The 20,511-nt window shown below is 38.8% G+C and overlaps 1 protein-coding gene across 12 annotated transcripts in view; it reads right to left on the bottom strand.

Annotated features, from left to right (window-relative positions):
- The window catches only part of LOC311097119 (uncharacterized protein), a 34,319-nt gene that overhangs the window by 12,781 nt on the left and 1,027 nt on the right, over nucleotides 1–20,511 (bottom strand). For 2 of the 12 annotated variants that reach the window (XM_084136603.1, XM_084136602.1), the window contains 7 exons: nucleotides 20,327–20,486; nucleotides 18,115–18,234; nucleotides 15,867–16,680; nucleotides 15,735–15,776; nucleotides 14,602–15,145; nucleotides 12,196–12,315; nucleotides 10,913–12,008 (listed from right to left, as the gene is read on the bottom strand). In XM_084136603.1, the coding sequence (XP_083992729.1) occupies nucleotides 14,920–15,145; nucleotides 15,735–15,776; nucleotides 15,867–16,680; nucleotides 18,115–18,234; nucleotides 20,327–20,486 (1,362 nt within the window). In that variant the 3' untranslated portion in view covers nucleotides 10,913–12,008; nucleotides 12,196–12,315; nucleotides 14,602–14,919. The other 10 variants (XM_084136605.1, XM_084136613.1, XM_084136609.1 and 7 more) reach the window with 9 other exon arrangements.

Raw genomic sequence — 20,511 nt, 5'->3', positions numbered from 1 at the left:
AAAAGTTGTTGTCTCGTGATCACGACTTAATTTTCACGTGATCTCGAGATAACAAAAGTTGTTGTCTCGTTATCACGACTTAATTTTCTCGTGATCTCGAGATAACAAAAGTTGTTGTCTCGTGATCACGACTTAATTTTCTCGTGATCTCGAGATAACAAGTTGTTGTCTCGTGATCACGACTTAATTTTCACGTGATCTCGAGATAACAAAAGTTGTTTTCTCGTTATCACGACTTAATTTTCTCGTGATCTCGAGATAACAAAAGTTGTTTTCTCGTTATCACGACTTAATTTTCTCGTGATCTCGAGATAACAAAAGTTGTTTTCTCATGATCACGACTTAATTTTCTCGTGATCTCGAGATAACAAAAGTTGTTTTCTCATGATCACGACTTAATTTTCACGTGATCTCGAGATAACAAAAGTTGTTTTCTCGTTATCACGACTTATATTTTCTCATAATCTCGACATAACAAAAGTTGTTTTCTCGTTATCACGACTTGTTTTTTTCTGTGTAGGCAAGAACAGTATAAGTACCAAAAGCAGAATAAAGCAGCATCATGGATGATCGCATTCGCTTTTACTTTGATAACGGGCTCACTCAAAATGAAATAGCTCTATGTCTGTCAGTAATTGACGACTTCCACATTAGTGTCCGACACTTGAGAAGGAGGCTGTCAGGTTTGCAACTTTATCGTAGAAGACAATATAGCGACCCTGAACGTGTAATCAGTTTCATTGCCAGCCAACTTCAGGGACCGGGACGTCTGCATGGCTACAGGATGATGTTTGAAAGATGCAGATTAAATGGTTTGCGGCTGACCCGAGAAATGGTCAGAGAGGTTCAGTTATGTCTGGATCCATCAGGTGTGGAGGAAAGAAGAGGGAGAAGGTTGCGGAGGCGACATTACCGAGTGCCAGGCCCTAACTATCTATGGCATATGGATTCTTACGACAAATTGAAGCCGTATGGCATAGCAGTTAACGGCTGCATTGATGGTTTCTCGAGGCACATCATCTGGATGCAAGCCTACTTCACCAATAATAATCCCAGAGTAATTGCTGGTTATTATTTCCGCGCTGTTGCTGAAAGAGTCGGTTGTCCTCAAATAATCAGATCCGATTTTGGTACCGAAAATGTCCACGTCAACAGGCTACAAGAGTTTCTTCGTGAAGACTCGACAGGAACTGTGCATGGACCTTGTGTCTTTCAAGGAACAAGCCCAGCAAATCAGAGAATAGAAAGTTGGTGGGGTATCTACAGACGACAAAATGCAGATTACTGGATGGATATGTTCAAAGAACTGCAGTCAACTGGTGATTTCACAGGCGACGCAACTGACAAATGCCTCATACGCTTCTGTTTTCTCTCATTAATTCAGGTAACTGTTGTTTAGTCTGATAAAATAAGATTAGTGAAAATTAAGTCGTGATCACGAGAAAACAACTTTTGTTATCTCGAGATCACGAGAAAATTAAGTCGTTATCACGAGAAAACAAGATAGAAAAAAATAACAATCCATGGCCTCTTAGGGCTTCCGTAGGTAACTGGAGCCTGTATGAATCAAATTAAATGCATTCCACGAGCACATCTTGGCACAGCGTCCACAAAATGGCGGATGATCTACACATATTCACCATCTTCACAAACCAGAACATTTATACGTAACACAAAATATTGGCAACATGAACACCCACATATATATATCACATGACTCGTGAGCATATGTTGTGAAAGTCATACCTGCGAAAACAGGAAAAAATCGAGGAGACAGGAGCAACCGTGTAAGCGTCGCACATAATCCCCAGCAACTGTGTGTGTGTGTGTGTGTGAGGGCGCCGGCGAAATACAGCTCGTGTATACCTCGGTTCTTTTTCAAATTAAAAGTCCTGATCTTGCAGAGACAAACAATTATGTTAGAGTAGTTTAAGTGTTTAGTCTGGTTAATAAAGTCTTTACAAAATTTATATATAATTAAATCTGAGTGTTCACGGGACAAACAGGTTAGTTGATTGTAATATTAATTTACAACTAAGTTAATTAAATTAACTGATCCAAATATTCATAATCAATTATAACCAGTTATACTGATTATTAATATTTCATAAAGCTAATTTGCTACAACAAAAGCAGCGCTTTTTACTCACCCTCAAAAAGTGACAATAAAGGATCTGTTGGGTATTTTGAGCTAGAACTTCACATACACACTCTGGTACATCAGAGATATTACATCTTGTAAAAAGGGACATTACAGGACCACTTTAAGCAAAAACAGAAAAAAATGAATCTCACTACAGTTCACCTGAAAAACTTTAAAAATCTTTTAATGCAAAAGCAGTTTTTGAAGTTCAGTAAAGTTGAATCATATCTTTATATAAATTATGTTACAGCGGTTGAGAAAAGAGAAGGGCAACACTTGATCAAACTATCACCAGATTCACACTTCACTACTAATTTAACCCTTAGATTTAATCACTCAATTAAAACAATCTGAATGTCAAATTATTTGTAAGTACAATATTTGTAAATCATGGACGTGAATGTGAACTTTGCTCACTTAGACGACTTCAGGCAATGCTTTCTCTCATGATACCGTAGACTAAATAATGCGGTGAATCTCTTTCCACATGAAGAGCACTTGAACGGTTTCTCTCCAGTATGAACTCTCTGGTGTTTTTTTAAGTTGCTGGATGTAATAAAGCTCTTTCCACAGTCAAAGCACACATGAGGTCTCACACCAGTATGAATACACTCATGATCTTTTAAAGTCTGTAGTCGTGGAAAACTCTTTCCACAAAAAGAACAAAAGTGAGGCTTCACACCAGTATGAATTTTAAGGTGTTTTCTTAAGTTTGATTCCACAACAAATGTTTTCTCACACTGATCACAGCTGAATGATCTCACTACAGAGTGACGGAGCAGATGAATGCTGAGATTTCTGTTCTGAGTGAAACTCTTTCCACACTGAGTGCATGTGAACGGTTTTTCTCCAGTGTGAATTCTCATGTGTACATTTAATCCTCTTTTCTCAACGAAACTCTTTCCACACTGAGTGCATGTATAAGGCTTCTCTCCAGTGTGAATTCTCATGTGTGTATTAAGCTCTGATTTATATCTGCAACTCTTTCCACACTCAGAGCAGGTGAAAGATCCTTTGACTCCAGTTTTTCCAGCTTGTTTTTGTGTGACACACTTTGACGTCTGTGAAATGACTGTGTTTCCATCTTCATTTTTGAAATGAGGTTTTTGAAACTGATGTTGTTTGTCCTCATTCACTTCCATCAAGTCTAAAATCAACATATACATTTTCAAAATTCAAATAAAGGAGAAATGAGAACAACAATAGGTTAGTCACAATTAAGCAAACATTGTGTCCCTTTTTCAGTTTTCTTCTAAATGTTCCTCATCAGTCAATAAAGGGAATGAAGGAAAACACCAACCTATTTGTTCCTCTGTATCTTCATCTTTTATTCCGCAGGGTTCTTCCTTAATCTCCATCTTTACAATAGTATGTCAGTAGTTTCTCCTGGAGTAATTCCTCCTGCTTGCTTCTTCTTCTCCTGTGGGAAGATGGGAATATTCCTCAGCATTTAAACTCTCATGAACGGCTGTGGGAGCTTCACTGACTGAAGGAGTGAATTGTGGTCGTTGTTGCTCATTTAGCAGATGATCATCACACTTACAATCACTCAATTATTCAGGTGCAAATGTTTTTCTCAAATACTCATTTAGAAAAAAATCCATGATTTTTTTTAAAAATCAGGACACAATATATGAAAACACAAACAAAATCATGTATTTTAAGTTAAAATGAAAAAGAGATAAATAAAAAAAAAATTAAAAAAACTATTAAAAAACTAATAATAACATATGTGCACATATTTAAATCCACAAGCATACATAACACAAACCAATGACAGAAAGAAGCTCAGTTAGAATAGTCCAGGTGATATGTGAGAATTATGTTCACTTTTTTATAAAAGCATGAAACCTGGTACACATGTACAGTTTGCGGCCAATGGAGCCATCGCAAAAAAAAACATAACTGAATTATGTATTTTGTATTATATTTCGTGAACCAAACATGCTAACACAGAAAAGAGGTTTTTGATGGTTAAGGGTTAATATACAACATCACAAACTGTTCAGGTAAATAGTTAATGGTGAATTCAGTGACATTGTGAGAAGGATTACAATGAAATCGCAGTATCTGAGAATATCATCTGAAGCTGGGGCCACACTAAAATATTTTTAAACCTTTTTTAGACCACAAACATGACAATAAAAAATATCATATATTTATCCATTTTTTTTTTTTTTTCATTGCTGTTATTATTACTGCTGTTTTATTGTTGTTTTTGTGTTCTGTTGTTGTGTTCTGTGTTTACCTTATGTATAATAAAAAAATAATAAATAAATATTTATCCATTTTGTTCTTCTAGTGTGTGGAGTGCCGCGATGTGACGAGGAAAGCACACCACACACAAACAGATTTCATTCACAGCCTGTGAACTCTGGAAATATTGCAAAATCTCTCGCATCAAACGTGACTTTAAAGTAGACAAACATGGTGGACGACCGGCAAGAAGAAATTGTGCTTATAGTGTATGTATGGATTGCTTTTTAAGCCAGGGACATACCTAGCCAGTCTTTAAGTGTTGGCCGACTTAGTTTTCTCGGTGTGTTCAGCATCGTTGGCTCTAGTCAACACAGTCAGCTTTCATCAGCGCCGGTCCTTTACAATCGTTTGGGTGTGTCCCTACCCTTATGTTTGGATGAAATTGTGGAGACGGTGATAAGATGAATTTCACATGTTACAGCATGAGCTGAGGGTGAGTCTTTCGTTAGCTCGCTTTCTGATTGGGTATTGTTTCGTTTCACGTGATAATCTCCAGAGCGTGTGCGCGTTTGTCCTTGGGGTTCCCCCACCACAGCAGGATTTCGGATTCGTTTCGAGATCGGGGCGGTTCCGACGTTCTCCCGAGCAGATTCAGTCACTCTTAACACACCTCACACCATAGGAAAATAATAAGATAATATGTAGAACCATCAAGGTAATCAGGACTTTACCTGGCATTGTTAGAAGGGGAGAAATTGGTCAAAAATCACCCCAGATATCTCGTAGTGCAGTGGTCTTCACTATTTTTTTCATGAGAGCCGCACTGATAAGACAAAGTCAATAGGAGAGGCATTTTTACCACAAAGTATAAAAAGTTACATCCAGTCATAACTACCATGTCTGCTTATCAATCAGTCACCCCTGAACATACAATATGCAATAAATACAAAAGGGTGGGAAAAAACATTCTTTATGATTTACCAGTCAAATTTGTAACTGAGACAAGATGATTTCCATTAATAACCAAAAAGCAGGATTTCCAGAATATATTCATCCCAGAATGACCTTAAGTAATTTTGTCTACATTAGCCCATGTATCTAACCATCCAAGAGCACATTCGACGTTAAGAGCTGGAAAGACTTCCATAAGTGGCAACTCCGCAGAGACTTGATATGTTTACATGCACAACTTTTGTTTCAATCGGACTGAATTTACTAGTTTTTACATGAATGCTAAACATCGTGATGTGATACAAGATCGGGTTGATGTGCGCATTAATAAGTCAAAAGATTCAAATCCGAATAGATTTTTTTGACATGTGCACACTACAATAGTAGAATGACAGGACACTCATTTATATGACAGTTTATTCATCAGGAGAACAGCTCGTTCTGCGCGTCATACGTCATCCTTTCAGTTTCGGTTTTCAATCGATCAAGTACACATGTTCTCGATAAACCACCCCTTTCAATCCAATCGAAATAATTTCTAATAGAGCTGACACTTTGAGTTTTTAATGGGTTATGTTATACCCCTACTTGTTTTTAATGTTTTTATGAAATATCTGTAGTGACTGCATATTGTTTACCGCCATGCGAGCCACAAATTAAAGCTTGGCAAGCCGCGCAATGAGTAACACTGTCGTAGTGAGTACCCAGCATAAGTGATAGTTTGAGAATGCCATGGAGTTCGGCAGTAAGGGCGTCTCTGAAAACAGACATCATGAACAGGCCAAAAGTGTCCAGCTGAAATTCAAGACATGCGAGTTGGTTGACGTGATTGAGGAAATGGGAACCCCCTACACAGAGGACAGCAACAACCTTCTGAAGCTGAACTCAAGAGAATTAGCAGACCAAGCTGTTGTAGACACTGTTCGGGTTGCAGAGAGGATGCAGGGCACTGGCCCTTTGAAGAGCAACAAGCTCCCTCTTTTTCAAACAGCTCCGATAAGAGGACAGTCCAAGACAAAACTCACTGAAAAATTACTGTGCACTGTTTTCAAGGCTCTACATTGTCTGTCCCGTGTAGGGAACTTAGAAAACTTCTAAAAAATGAAAATAAGGCTCACTCTCACTTCATGGTGGACTACGCTGGGGGAAACAAGGCTGATCTGCCTAGAAAACCCTATAAAGCAGTGCCCGACGAAACAGTGCCTCAACAGATTGACTGTACAACATTTTGTATCATATGGTTTAATTTCTGCTAAAAAAAAAAAAAACGTATTATTTTGCTTTGTAAGAAAAAGAAAGTTCCAACGCTTAGACTATGGCTGACAGAGTTGACTGGTACACTACATTTAGAAAGAATTAGGTGTGCTCTAAAAAACAAGACTTTATTATTTGAAAAAAATTGGTCCCCTTTTATTTCTTTTTTGCAAACTAGTGATTAATGTTTACTATGCCTTCATCACCTGCTTTTACCACTGGATAGCACTTTTGGGTTGAGTTTTTGGGTGGGTTTTTTTAAGCATATTTGTTAGGATGTAAGTTTTATTTGTTTGCGAAAAAAAAAAAAAAAAGTGTTGTTACAAATGATCTTCTGCTGAAATACCAAATAAAAACATTTTAACACACAATTAAGTGGAGACGAGTTCAAACAGCTATCGTTTTGTTGTTTTCTTATTTCTAGGCGAACCCTGTACAAACGCTCGGTCACATAATGTTTAAAATTGGATCATTTGTATCCAGACCATAGATTGTAAAAAAATATGGACATAGTGTCCGTGACGTCACCCGTAGGTTTCTGAAGAGCATTTTTGAAGCCTAAAGTGGGCGGAGCCGGCCGTCGCCATCTTGGCCTTGCGTCACTCCCGGATTACAGAAAATGGGCAGAGGCGGGGCGTGAGTGGAGCTGAGGAGCCTATCTGAAATCACCATTCACCACCTAGCTCGACGTGATCGAGTTTTTAGTTCAGGCTGGGCATAGATATAACTATGTTTATATCTATGCAGGCTGGGGAGGTAATTCTATAACGTTATATGCAACTGACAGTACAGTCGTTTCTGCGACTGCACAGGGCCTCGCGCTAAAGTGACAGTTGATGATGTAAAGCCAATTAAAAGTTCCTATTTTTGCCCTTCGAAATATTATAATAGTTAAAAGACATGGCTACATGTGAGACTGTGTATCGTGATTCTGTACTATTCTGCTAGTTGAAAATAATGCAGGAACTTACAGTGAGGAAAATAAGTATTTGTATGATTTTTTAACTATTTATTTGTATGATACAGCTGCAAATAAGTATTTGAACACCTGAGAAAATCAATGTTAATATTTGGTACGGTAGCCTTTGTTTGCAATTACAGAGGTCAAACGTTTCCTGTAGATTTTCACCAGGTTTGCACACAATGCAGGAGGGATTTTGGCCCACTCCTCCACACAGATCTTCTCTAGATCAGTCAGGTTTCTGGGCTGTCACTGAGAAACACGGAGTTTGAGCTCCCTCCAAAGATTCTCTATTGGGTTTAGGTCTGGAGACTGGCTAGGCCACAGCAGAACCTTGATATGCTTCTTACAGAGCCACTCCTTGGTTATCCTGGCTGTGTGCTTCGGGTCATTGTCATGTTGGAAGACCCAGCCTCGACCCATCTTCAATGCTCTAACTGAGGGAAGGAGGTTGTTCCCCAAAATCTCGCAATACATGGCCCCGGTCATCCTCTCCTTAATACAGTGCAGTCGCCCTGTCCCATGTGCAGAAAAACACCCCCAAAGCATGATGCTACCACCCCCATGCTTCACAGTAGGGATGGTGTTCTTGGGATGGTACTCATCATTCTTCTTCCTCCAAACACGTTTAGTGGAATTATGACCAAAAAGTTCTATTTTGGTCTCATCTGACCACATGACTTTCTCCCATGACTCCTCTGGATCATCCAAATGGTCATTGGCAAACTTAAGACGGGCCTTGACATGTGCTGGTTTAAGCAGGGGAACCTTCCGTGCCATGCATTTCAAACCATGACGTCTTAGTGTATTACCAACAGTAACCTTGGAAACGGTGGTCCCAGCTCTTTTCAGGTCATTGACCAGCTCCTCCCGTGTAGTTCTGGGCTGATTTCTCACCTTTCTTAGGATCACTGAGACCCCACGAGGTGAGATCTTGCATGGAGCCCCAGTCCGAGGGAGATTGACAGTCATGTTTAGCTTCATCCATTTTCTAATGATTGCTCCAACAGTGGACCTTTTTTCACCAAGCTACTTGGCAATTTCCCCGTAGCCCTTTCCAGCCTTGTGGAGGTGTACAATTTTGTCTCTAGTGTCTTTGGACAGCTCTTTGGTCTTGGCCATGTTAGTAGTTGGATTCTTACTGATTGTATGGGGTGGACAGGTGTCTTTATGCAGCTAACGACCTCAAACAGGTGCATCTAATTTAGGATAATAAATGGAGTGGAGGTGGACATTTTAAAGGCAGACAAACAGGTCTTTGAGGGTCAGAATTCTAGCTGATAGACAGGTGTTCAAATAGTTATTTGCAGCTGTATCATACAAATAAATAGTTAAAAAATCATATATTGTGATTTCTGGATTTTTTTTTTAGATTATGTCTCTCACAGTGGACATGCACCTACGATGACAATTTCAGACCCCTCCATGATTTCAATTGGGAGAACTTGCAAAATAGCAGGGTGTTCAAATACTTATTTTCCTCACTGTAATATTACTCTGAGAGAGTGTGTGTGACAGTGATTTATGTGCATAACGTTACATGTCAGTCACTTTTTTTTATAGTCTATGGTCCATCAGCGCGACATCGCTCATCAAGTTCGTAGAAACTTATTCAGTCCATTTTAAAATCTGATTTTGGCCGCCTCTCAAATGGGTTAAACCATAGATATAACGTTATTGCCTATGAAGTTCAAGTAAATGCGCTAGAAAATCCATGCTTATTCAAGGATGTGCATTTATTGCATGGACGGAGAAAGCGCCGACACCTGCAGGATTTCATCTGACGGTACATAAGCATATTATAATCCATCTGTTCCGTGAGAGCAGAACGAACGAGCCTTTATTGACGTTTTTAAATCTGAAAACTCCAAAAAGCAACGAAATTGTCAGTCATCCATTAGTGCATGTTCACAGAGGAAAACTGAAATACAGCGCTGGTTGTTCTCTCGAACGATACTCGACGACAACGATGGAATCCTAAGCCGTGGGCGAAGTAACTTAATGGGTGTATTAAATTGTATGAAATAATCCCGAAAAAAAGCACAAAACACTGCAAAGATGGCAAGTTCAGCAGCTAACATTTGCTGAGGTGAAGTGACGGCTAGTAACAGCAGACAAACGGCTAGCATTGACATCAGCGACAACCCACCTGTCACTCAAGTGGCCACACCCTTAATTATGCAGAACTTTAAATATTAATCAACTAAACGGATGAGTTATAAAAAAATTCACCCCCCTCACAGTTGTCATGAAGGGCAAAATTAGCTGTATAGACCAAAGCCACATACAGACACCAGGCTGTAAACACGTTTTTTTCTGCTGTAAAATTTGACATTTTAACAAGGGGAAAATGCAGATTTGACTCACTTTTGACACCAGCCTCAAGCGGCCAGTCAACGAATCGCAGTTTAACTCACTTCCGTGTTGGTTTCAAGGGAGAGACGGGGAGGTTGCCGCTTGATCCAGACATTAATAGCTGTATTAGTGTCACTGATACTGACCTTCATTCATAAAAAAGATGACATTAAACAAGTATTTAAAATATACTGTCTTTATGTTGTCTCTACATTATTTGAAATTAACTATGAAATTAATGCATTATAAAATACATAAAGTAAATATAAACCTTATAAAAACGTAAATGTTTTAAATTGCAATTAATTTTAGGATTAATCGAGTTAATTTAAATCGATTGACAGCACTAATATATATATATATATATATATATATATATATATATATATATATATATATATAAAATAGAGAGAGAGCGAGAGAGAGAGAACCACATTTTGTTCATTTTTCAGTGTGATTTCAATGCAAAAGCCTTTAAAGGCTTTTGCAAACAGCACACGTCCAAATGATCTGACGGCGCGGGCGGGTATAGATATATACATAGATGTCGCCTTGGCTACGGTTTCGTTCCAATGAACTGCAGTAGCGAAGGCGACATCTAGTGTATACATCTATACCCGCCCGCGGGCGGGTATAGATATATACACTAGATGTCGCTTGGCTACGGTTTCGTTCCAATGAACTGCAGTAGCCAAGGCGACATCTATGTATATAACTATACCCGCCCGCGCCGTCAGATCATTTGGACGTGTGCTGTTTTCAAGAGATAACAACGATATAAATACTGTTCGTTTTCTCACACAAACCGCTCGTTTCGTGTCTTAGGCCATCAATGTGTACTTATGATGGGGAATTGTTTCATTTGGATGATGGGGAATTGTTTTAATTTGGACTCTGTGCTTGTGTTTTGAGACAGTGACCATCGACCTGCATTATATGACTGACAGACAAGAACGGTTTGACCTAAAAATATCAAAATTGAAACTACTGCGGAAACAAAGACACCTACATCTTGGATTCCCTTGAGGTAAGCTAAAACATATCAAAAATTAATTTCAAAGTGAACTATCCCTTTAATAATGAATGCATCATGTCTACACAGATAAAACAAGTTGTTTGAAATATGGGTTATGATTTAATAGACTATTGTTGCTATTGTAACACAAATGCCTCATATGCACAATTAATGAAAATAATTAAACTCCACAAACAAAACACATCTCTTTACAAATCGTTTCTTGGCAACACTAGTTTTCTAAACTATTATTTTGACCTTCCCCAAAGGTTCCCCTTGTCAAACAATCAAACTTCACTACTAATTTTAGCAAATTATCCAGCTTTTGATTAATCTGAATGTCAAATTATTTACTTGTAAGTGTATTATTTGTAAGCGATGGATCTGAACATGAACTTTGCTCATTAGACAAATTCGGGCAATGTTTTTTCTTATGAGTCTGTAGACTAGATGATTGGGTGAAACTCTTTCCACAGTGTGAGCACTTGTACGGTTTCTCTCCAGTATGAACTCTCTGGTGTTTTTTTAAGTGGGTGGATGTAATAAAGCTCTTCCCACAGTCAAAGCACATATAAGGTCTCACACCAGTATGAATACTCTTCATGGTCTTGTAAAGAGTGCAGTCGTGAAAAACTCTTTTCACAAAAAGAACAACAGTGAGGCTTCTCAGCAGAATGGACTTTAAGGTGTCGTCTTAAGCCTGATTCCACAACAAATGTTTTATCACACTGATCACAGCTGAATGATCTCACTCCAGAGTGAGTGCGCAGATGATTGTTGAGAGCGTTTTTGTAACTGAAACTCTTTCCACACTGAGAGCATGTGAACGTTTTTTCTCCAGTGTGAATCATCATGTGTTGTTTCAGGTGTGATTTCTCTATGAAACTCTTTTTATCTTGTATAAGGCCTTTCTCCAGTGTGAATCATCATGTGTCTGTTCAGGGTTGGTTTAAGTCTGAAACTCTTTCCACACTCAGAGCAGGTGAAAGATCCTTCGACTCCAGATTTTCCAGCTTGTTTCTGTGTGAAATCCTCTTCAGTCTTTGAAACGACTGCATTTCCATCTTCATTTGTGAAATAATGAGGTTTTTGAAACTGATGCAGTTTGTCTTCATTCACTTCCATCAGGTCTAAAATAAACAAATTCAATTCCCATAATTCAATAAAGGATACACGAGAAACAAAAATAAACATTGTTCAAATTCTCATTTTAGCTCAAATTCAGTTTACTATTGAGTTTAGTATCTAGTTTTATATGTCAGTTTTCATCTAAATGTTCCTCATCAGTCATTAAAGAGAATGAAGGAAAACACCAACCTGTTTGTTCCTCTGAATCTTCATCTTTTATTCTGCAGGGTTCTTCCTTAATCTCCATCTTTACAATAGTATGTCAGTAGTTTCTCCTGGAGTAATTCCTCCTGCTTGCTACTACTTCTCCTGTGGGAAGATGGGAATATTCCCCAGCATTTAAACTCTCATGAACGGCTGTGGGAGCTTCACTGACTGAAGGAGTGAATTGTGGTTGTTGTTGATCATTTAGCAGATGATCATCACACTTACAATCACTCTCAATTACTCAGCTTTAAGTGTTGCCATTTTGAATTACCGGATCAAAAAGCAGTTGAAGGCAAACTTTTGCATCACTTAAAATTGCAGTATACATTTTTAGCAGCACAGTTAGAAAAATAAAACACAACTCTAAATCTTTACACTTTGTCATTTGGTAGTCAGCTTATGATTTGTTATATTTACAGAAAATTAACCATCACTTATATAGTTAAAGTGTAGTAACCATTGGCTTTTGGCAGATTGATTACAATTTATGTATGTACCTCAATGTGCAGAAGCCGTTTCTCCTGTTCATGCTAGGTAAACTAGACTCTTTTGGCCAGTGACTTTTGACTTTGTAATAAATATTGTAGAGCAATTGATTATGAATTTTTCTGATAAATCTGCTTCTGAAAAACATTCTTCTGAAAACTCTCCAGAAACTGAAAATATTAAAGACTGGTTGAATGCATTCACTATAACTGATGAGGATGAAGCAGAAAAAAACTAAATGTTAATGTCACAGGCAAAGTTGATATTTTTATGGACGATCTTATAGTTGAACACCTCCAGAGGGACAACGCAAAAAGAGCTTGCAAGACGGAGAAGAAGAGGAGAAAGGCGCTGGCGAAGGTCACTAAGGCTCAACTCCCTCGAGACGGACAGATTCATCGTGCTCAGCAGTTAAGAATTAAATAAGAAGATAATAAACATTGCAAACAGTTTTATGATTGAAAATGAAATAAAATGCTCAAATGAGGATGTGTTGAATTTGCAGAGCAAGCTCAAGTTACTTAAAGCCAAATTTGAGCTTGGCCGGCAACCTTAAGGGTCATTATTAGAAGTGTAATGTATGTGTGTAGTTATAAGTATACAACATGTTTAGGGGTGTTAAAAACTCAATGTAGTTTTGCAGAATAATTTTTCTCGTCTTTCGCTTCAAACATAGAAAATGTGTGAGGTCGGAGAAGGGTCAAAAGGGCTGCGATAGAGTAACTTACTATATGAAGCTTTTAGGCCCTGTCCCAAATGGTACACTCCGGACTTGTGGACTTCCTCAGAGTCCACATTTTAGTGACGTCATGTAGTGCAGACCTATAGGGCCCTTGGCGCGAGTCCACGAGGGCGCATTGAGAGGTATTTTTGGGACAGACTCGATCGTCAAGCCGGAAATAATCTCCATGTCAACTACTAGGGTTGGGTATCGAGAACCGGTTCCAAAATGCCAAAAACCGGGGATTTGATAAGACGTGCGCATTTCGATTCCGCTTATCGATTCCTTACTTTGGTGATGCTCGCACACGCGGTGAATGGCAGTGAGCATTTGTTTACAGTTGTACTGATCTGCCAGGACCTGCCTGCCGCACATGCGCTGTACGTTATATTTACGATGGCGGAGCGCAGCAAACGTTTGAAAGTTTGGTTAAGCTTTTCAAAAAAAGATGAAAATACAGCGAATTGTATCACATGCAAGAAAGACATTTCATGCAAGGGAGGAAGCACCTCCAATATGATGAAACATTTGCTTCAAAACGGGGTCAATTTGAAGGAATGCACCGCATTTGATTCGGTGCAGTCTCTCAGCAGCAGTACCACAGGTTTCCACACACCAGATAAAGCTACTAGCAGCAGCAATAGCAGTCTCTCACACTCAGGTACAAAACACAGATGAGCGGACATTCGTCTTCGAACTAGAGCCGCATAATTCTAGATAAAATGAGAACCAGTTTTGTTTAAAATTGTTCTTGTTGAGTTGTTTCGTTTAAAATAGAGATCATGAATAAATACATCAGACAATTAATACGAGTCGAGTCTATTAAATGTATTTTTTTTTAATGAGTACTTGTTTGATCCTCCATAAATACTTGTTTAGTTAATGGATGATTCACCATTTCTGAATGAATCTTTTGAATGAATGATTAACACTCACTTGCTGCCACCTATTGGTCTAATAATGTAATCAACACAATCTTTAATCTTTAATCTTTACTTACAGGGCAGTGACAAGAAGTTGGGGATATTTTAGATGAGTTTGGGATAAGGAGCAAAGTTGCAGCTATCACAGTGGATAATGCATCCAACATGAATGTGGCAGTACAAAAGTTTTGACTTCATTAAAATAGGCTGCTTTGCGCACACACTTAATCTTGGGGCCCAAAGTGTGTACACAATTACCTCAGTGGCAAAATGTACAGCAAAGATTCGGGACGTGATTGTCTGGATGAAGAGGTCAACCATGGCCAAAACCGTGCTCTGGGAGAAGCAACACATTCTGAGTAAGAATGATTACTCATCATCATCATTTAGTTAATTAATATTAGATATTATTGTGTATGTGTTAGTAAGATAGAGTTTCGAAGAACTGTTTTTGTTGTAGATCTTCCCCAGCACTCTCTCCTTGATGTCAGAACCCGCTGGAACTCTCTTAACCTCATGTTTGAGAGGTTCCTTGAGCAGTTTGCAGCAATTCAGGCAGCCTCTTTGGATCTACGGCTAAAGAAAACAATGGAGAGGGACAGGTATAATAGCTTTTGGAATGCTGATTGAAGAATAATTCATAATTTTCTTAACTTTTTTTGTCTTAAACAGACTTGCAAGAGTAACAGATGAGGACTTAAAAAAAGCAGAGGACTTTGTCCAACTCATGCGAGTTATGTACACAGCCACACTGTGTGTCTCTACTGAAAAGAGTCCAACCTGCAGCCAGATCCTTCCCATACTGCAAAAGTTAAGAAAACATTTCACTGTTTATGAAGGAGATACAGTGTTTGTGTCCACTCTTAAGACAACAGTCTGGTCTGATCTGTCCCAGCGTTATCAGGTAAAAGAATAATTAAAATGAATATCACTTATAACAAGAATTGTGTTATGTTTTGTTATTCTAATTCTATATCTACATTTTATAGAGCGTCAATGTCAGAGCCTTCCTTGAAGAGGCAACTGCATTGAATCCTCGGTTTAAGCATAAAGTGGAGGACGAGACAGTCTGGCACCGAATAAAAGACAAAGTACTGGCAGCAGCACATCTTATGGAAACAGAGAAGGTATTTATTATGAACATGAATGTAGTGTGAAATTCATTTAGACCTTAAAGGACAAGTTCGGTATTTTACACTTAAAGCCCTGTTTACAGATCGTTTCTGATGAAATAGAACGGTTAAGATTAAAATTTGGACACATGCTGCTGTCCCGAGAATTTTAGGTTTCTTTCACTTCCCCCCCCCACCTCCAGAATGGCTGCATATATGCACTGGAACAATCCTTCCTAAAACACATTAAACTTTTGTTTACAAAGACGTGAAACTCACCGAGTGGTCGGGGTGTTCACTGATATGCTCACACAAAAATCGCTGCAAAAGATGATTAAAACAATCTGAATGTCCATTTATTTGTAAGTACAAGATTTGTAAATCATGGACATGAATGTGAACTTTGCTCACTTAGATGACTTCGGGCAATGCTTTCTCTCATGAGACCGTAGACTAGATGATTCGGTGAAACTCTTCCCACATGAAGAGCACTTGTACGGTTTCTCTCCAGTATGAACCGTCTGGTGTCTTTTTAAGCGGCTTTGTGTAGTGAAGGTCTTCCCACAGTCAATGCACACATAAAGTTTCTTACCAGTATGAACTCTCTCATGATCTTTCAGGGTTTCTGACCGAGAGAAACTCTTTCCACAGTATGAACACTTGTTTGATGTCTCTCCAGTGTGAAGTCTCTGGTGTGTTTTTAAGTGGCTGGATGTAATAAAGCTCTTACCACAAGCAAAGCACACATAAGGTCTCACACCAGTATGAAATCTCTCATGAGCTTTTAAATACTTCTGTAGTGAAAAACTCTTTCCACAAAAAGAACAAACATGAGGCTTCACACTAGTATGAATTTTAAGGTGTCTTTTTAAGTTTGATTCCAAAACAAATGTTTTCTCACACTGATCACAGCTGAATGATCTCACTCCAGAGTGATAAAGCTGATGATCTCTGAGAGAGCTTTTCTGAGTGAAACTCTTTCCACACTGAGAGCATGTGAACGGTTTTTCTCCAGTGTGAACTCTCATGTGTTTCTTAAGGTCTGATTTTTGTGTGCAAGTCTTTCCACACTCAGAGCAGGTTATAGATCCTTGTCCAGTTTTTCGAACTCGTTTTTGTGTGAAACACTTTTCGGTCTGTTGAATGACTGTGTTTCCATCTTCATTTTTGAAATGCTGAGATTTTTTTAATTGATGTTGTTTGTTTTCATTCACTTCCATCGGGTCTAAAAATCAACATATCAAATTTTCAAAATGCAAATAAAGAATGAGAAATGAGAACAATATATTTTCTAGGTTTGTCACAATTAAAGGGTTAGTTCACCCAAAAAATGAAAATTCTGTCAGTAATTTCACACCCTCATGTTGTTCCAACCCCGCAAGACTTTAGTTCATCTTCGGAAAATAAATTAAGATATTTTTGATGAAATCTGAGAGCTGTCTTAGTCCTACATAGGCTTCTAAGGGATTAAAACTTGCCCGCCCATAAAGTTAGTAAAGACAATTTTTTAAATAGTTCAAGTGACTACAGTGGCTCAACCTTAAGTTTATCAAGCGACGAGAATACGTTTTGTGCGCAACAAAAACAAAAATAACGACTTTATTCAACTATTCATTTTCTTTTGCGTGGGCCTGAGTGAGTTCACATAAGCCGCTTTCCGACCAAGTAGTTACAGAAACTTAGTTACAGGAACTGTCCACTTCTAAACAGCTCTATGAACTACTCTCCCCCAAACTCGGTTTTGCCGTTTGCGTTCGCACTGGCCAAGTGGCCATAGGAACTGGTAGGAGGGGTAAGGGAGTGACGCAAGCACAGTGACTTTTATTTTGCCGAGCGACGGACCTTTATTTTGTTGGCGCTGAGAACGTCAGAGCAAACAATGCTCGCATTCTCTGTGTTCATTAGTTAGCGATCTGTCTAACAGTACTGTTTAACATGTTATTAGATAGAATTGTTATAGAAAGTACACAGTATATGAAAAAAAAGTTATTAGCCTATGCCATGTGGTGATGATTAAGCAGAAATTCATAATCATGTTTGACTTGGTCCCCTCAAAGTTGTGTTGGATTTTCTCTTCAGCATAAAGGTTTAGAGGCCCATCTATCACTGTTTTCCATGTTTGTATCTAGTTTCTGGAGTAAACATATAAGCTATAATCTGTGTGTTTACATAGGCTTATAGCTGTTTTAAAAATGGCAGGTGCTGGTGTTTTGCGTGCGTCCGGTCATCAGCGTACACTAACGTCACGAGTAGTTCCTATAGTGCTGGTTTAGACCCTACTCTGAAGTAGGAGCTAAATTAGTTCCTCCAAATGGAGTGCCTAGAACTAAAGTCGTTCCTAGTTGGCGTGTTCGCACCGCAGGAACATACGGGTACTTTAGCCAATAGTTCTAAGAACTGTGAAAAGGTTCCTCTGGTCAGAAAGCGGCTATTGTCTAACAGCACAGCTCACTATTGGCCAACGCTGGTCATGTGTGTGATGCGTGAGCCTACGTGGCAGAACGGAAGTCTAGCGGGGTTGGAACAGCATGAGGGCGTGTAATTACTGACAGAATTTTCATTTTTGGGTGAACTAACCCTTTAAGCAAAACATTTAGTCCTTTTTTCAGCATTCATCTTTCCTCATCAGTCATTAAAGAGAATGAAGGAAAACACCAACCTATTTGTTCCTCTGTATCTTCATCTTTTATTCTGCAGGGTTCTTCCTTAATCTCCATCTTTACAATAGTATGTCCGTAGTTTCTCCTGGAGTAATTCCTCCTGCTTGCTTCTTCTTCTCCTGTGGGAAGATGGGAATAAGCATTTAAACTCATGAATGGCTGTGGGAGCTTCACTGACTGAAGGAGTGAATTGTGGTCGTTGTTGCTCATTTAGCAGATGATCATCACACTTACAACCACTCTCAATTATTCAGGTGCAAATGTTCGCTCAAATAGTCGTTTACAAACAATTCCATGATTTTTTTAGACATTGGCAGCCTGTTTCAATAAGGAAGTTCAACCAACTCTGAGGTAAAACTTGAACTCTGAGTAGATTTACACTGAGATAGGAAACTCTTGAGTTTTCAGTTTCAGAACAGCTGAATTGAGTTAGTTCAATAAACTCTGAGTAGGTTGACTCGGAGTTAAGCGCGTGCACAATGACTTTGAAAAGCCATGATCAATGGAGCTCTGAAACTACGATTCACCATGGCAACAGAACGGCTGTGAGAGCTTCACAAGTGAAAAACAACAAACTTCCACACACAAAATATCATGTCTTTTAAATTTAAATAAAAAAGAAATGTATTAGATACATTTATTAGATAAATAATTAGATAAATATAAATAAAAAACGATTAAAAACTAATAATGACATACAGATAAGGGGAGTCACAGGCAGCCAATTGTCACACCACATTGAACTACGAAGTAGGCATAAACGGCACTGTGGACACTGGATAGTTCATTCCTTGCACAATGTTTATTCCTGGTTTCCACATCAGCGCTGTTTGATCCGTTAATAACGGTGAAATGTCAATATTTCTCACTAGATCTCGCAGTGATGTTATTACTTCAGTGGCGAATTCAAATGCTTTATTTACTGGATCTCGCAGTAACAGTGTTGCTTGATCAGGCTCGCGCTGCACTGGTCCAAACTGATAAACGGTCCACACTAGGGCTGCACGATTTGGGGAAAATGTCATATTGCGATAATAGAGGTCAATATTGCGATTGCGATATGCGATATAATAAACAAATGGTTTCATGAGTCAACTTGCTTGGTTCTCAAGGAAAATAAATGCACAAACAGATTAGTAATAATCTGCCTAAAGAAAAAAGTTATTTAGTCAAGAGCAGTGAGTGTTTTTCTCTGTTCCCTTTGTTCTTTGATTAACTTTAACGACAGATATAATTAGTGGCTACTGTGTACTGTCCCTTTAAGACCAGCCGCTGCTGTCAGAGACGCGGATCTCACACGCGCCTCATTCTCTCACGAGTCACATCTCTTCACGTTCATCATAAGACTACTCTTATGTTATGAAGATACTCGACAAAAAGACATTTTGGCATAATTGTGTGTGTTATTGTTCGTTCAAGCTCGAAAGAGAACTGTATTCTGGCATGCTGTTTTGTGCGCACGGACGATATAGCGCGAGTCTTTCTGTGTGTCACAGTCAGGACATTCACAGGCAGCGCGTTCATTTTGGCATACATGTGTGTTGTTCGTTCTACTGCGAAAGAGAACTTGATACTGGCGCGCTGTCTGTGCAATACTGGCGCGTGTCTATCTGTGGGTCGTGTGTATGTGTGTGTGTGTCAGGAGGACATTCACTGACAGCGCGTTCTTTTTTTGTCTTATCGCGCATGAATGGTTTAAAAGCATTTGCATGAATAAGAGCGGGATCATAACACTAGCCAAAGGATGCCAAAAATTAACAGATACTGCGTTAATTGCGTTGACAGCGCTAATTTGTTTATTTCATATAAAATCACAGCATTTTGCGTCATATAATCGCATAGGCTTGACATCGCGATTGCGATACGATTAATCGTGCAGCACTAGTCCACACAAACACAATAACGAGTAGCTCAGTTTCGTTCCGCTTACATTGCGTTTGCCAGTTGATGTTGTGCTCGCGTCTACATTTGAAATAACAAAATTTTGGTCAGCAGGAAAAATGGTCCAACGAACCGTTTGGTTTGAAAATGTGTAACACCGAACCTAAAGCCTTGTACCGAACAGTATACATACAAATACGTGTATCGTTACACCCCTACTGCTTAGATGCCTGCATCATAAAATATTTTACTAAATATTTGCCCACATACATTATGTAAACAGATGGTGCCATGTACAATTAATTCTAGATATGAGAAATGTTAATCCACCTGATGAAGGATGTGAAGGTCTGAGGTCACACTGTGAGCCAAAGTGATGCACAGATGATTGAGGGGCCAGTGGAAAGAAAGGCTCTTGCTCAGCAACAAACACTGCAGCACTGGCTGAAGATGTATCTCCCCCTTCATTACTTGCAATTTCTGCTAAATCCTTATAAACAAACATGACAATAAAT

The sequence above is a fragment of the Abramis brama genome, assembly GCF_963993115.1.
Source record: "Abramis brama genome assembly, chromosome: 15".
NCBI classification, from domain to species: domain Eukaryota; kingdom Metazoa; phylum Chordata; class Actinopteri; order Cypriniformes; family Leuciscidae; genus Abramis; species Abramis brama.
Note: the sequence above shows the minus strand (reverse complement) of the source record. Positions and strands in the feature narration are given on the sequence as shown.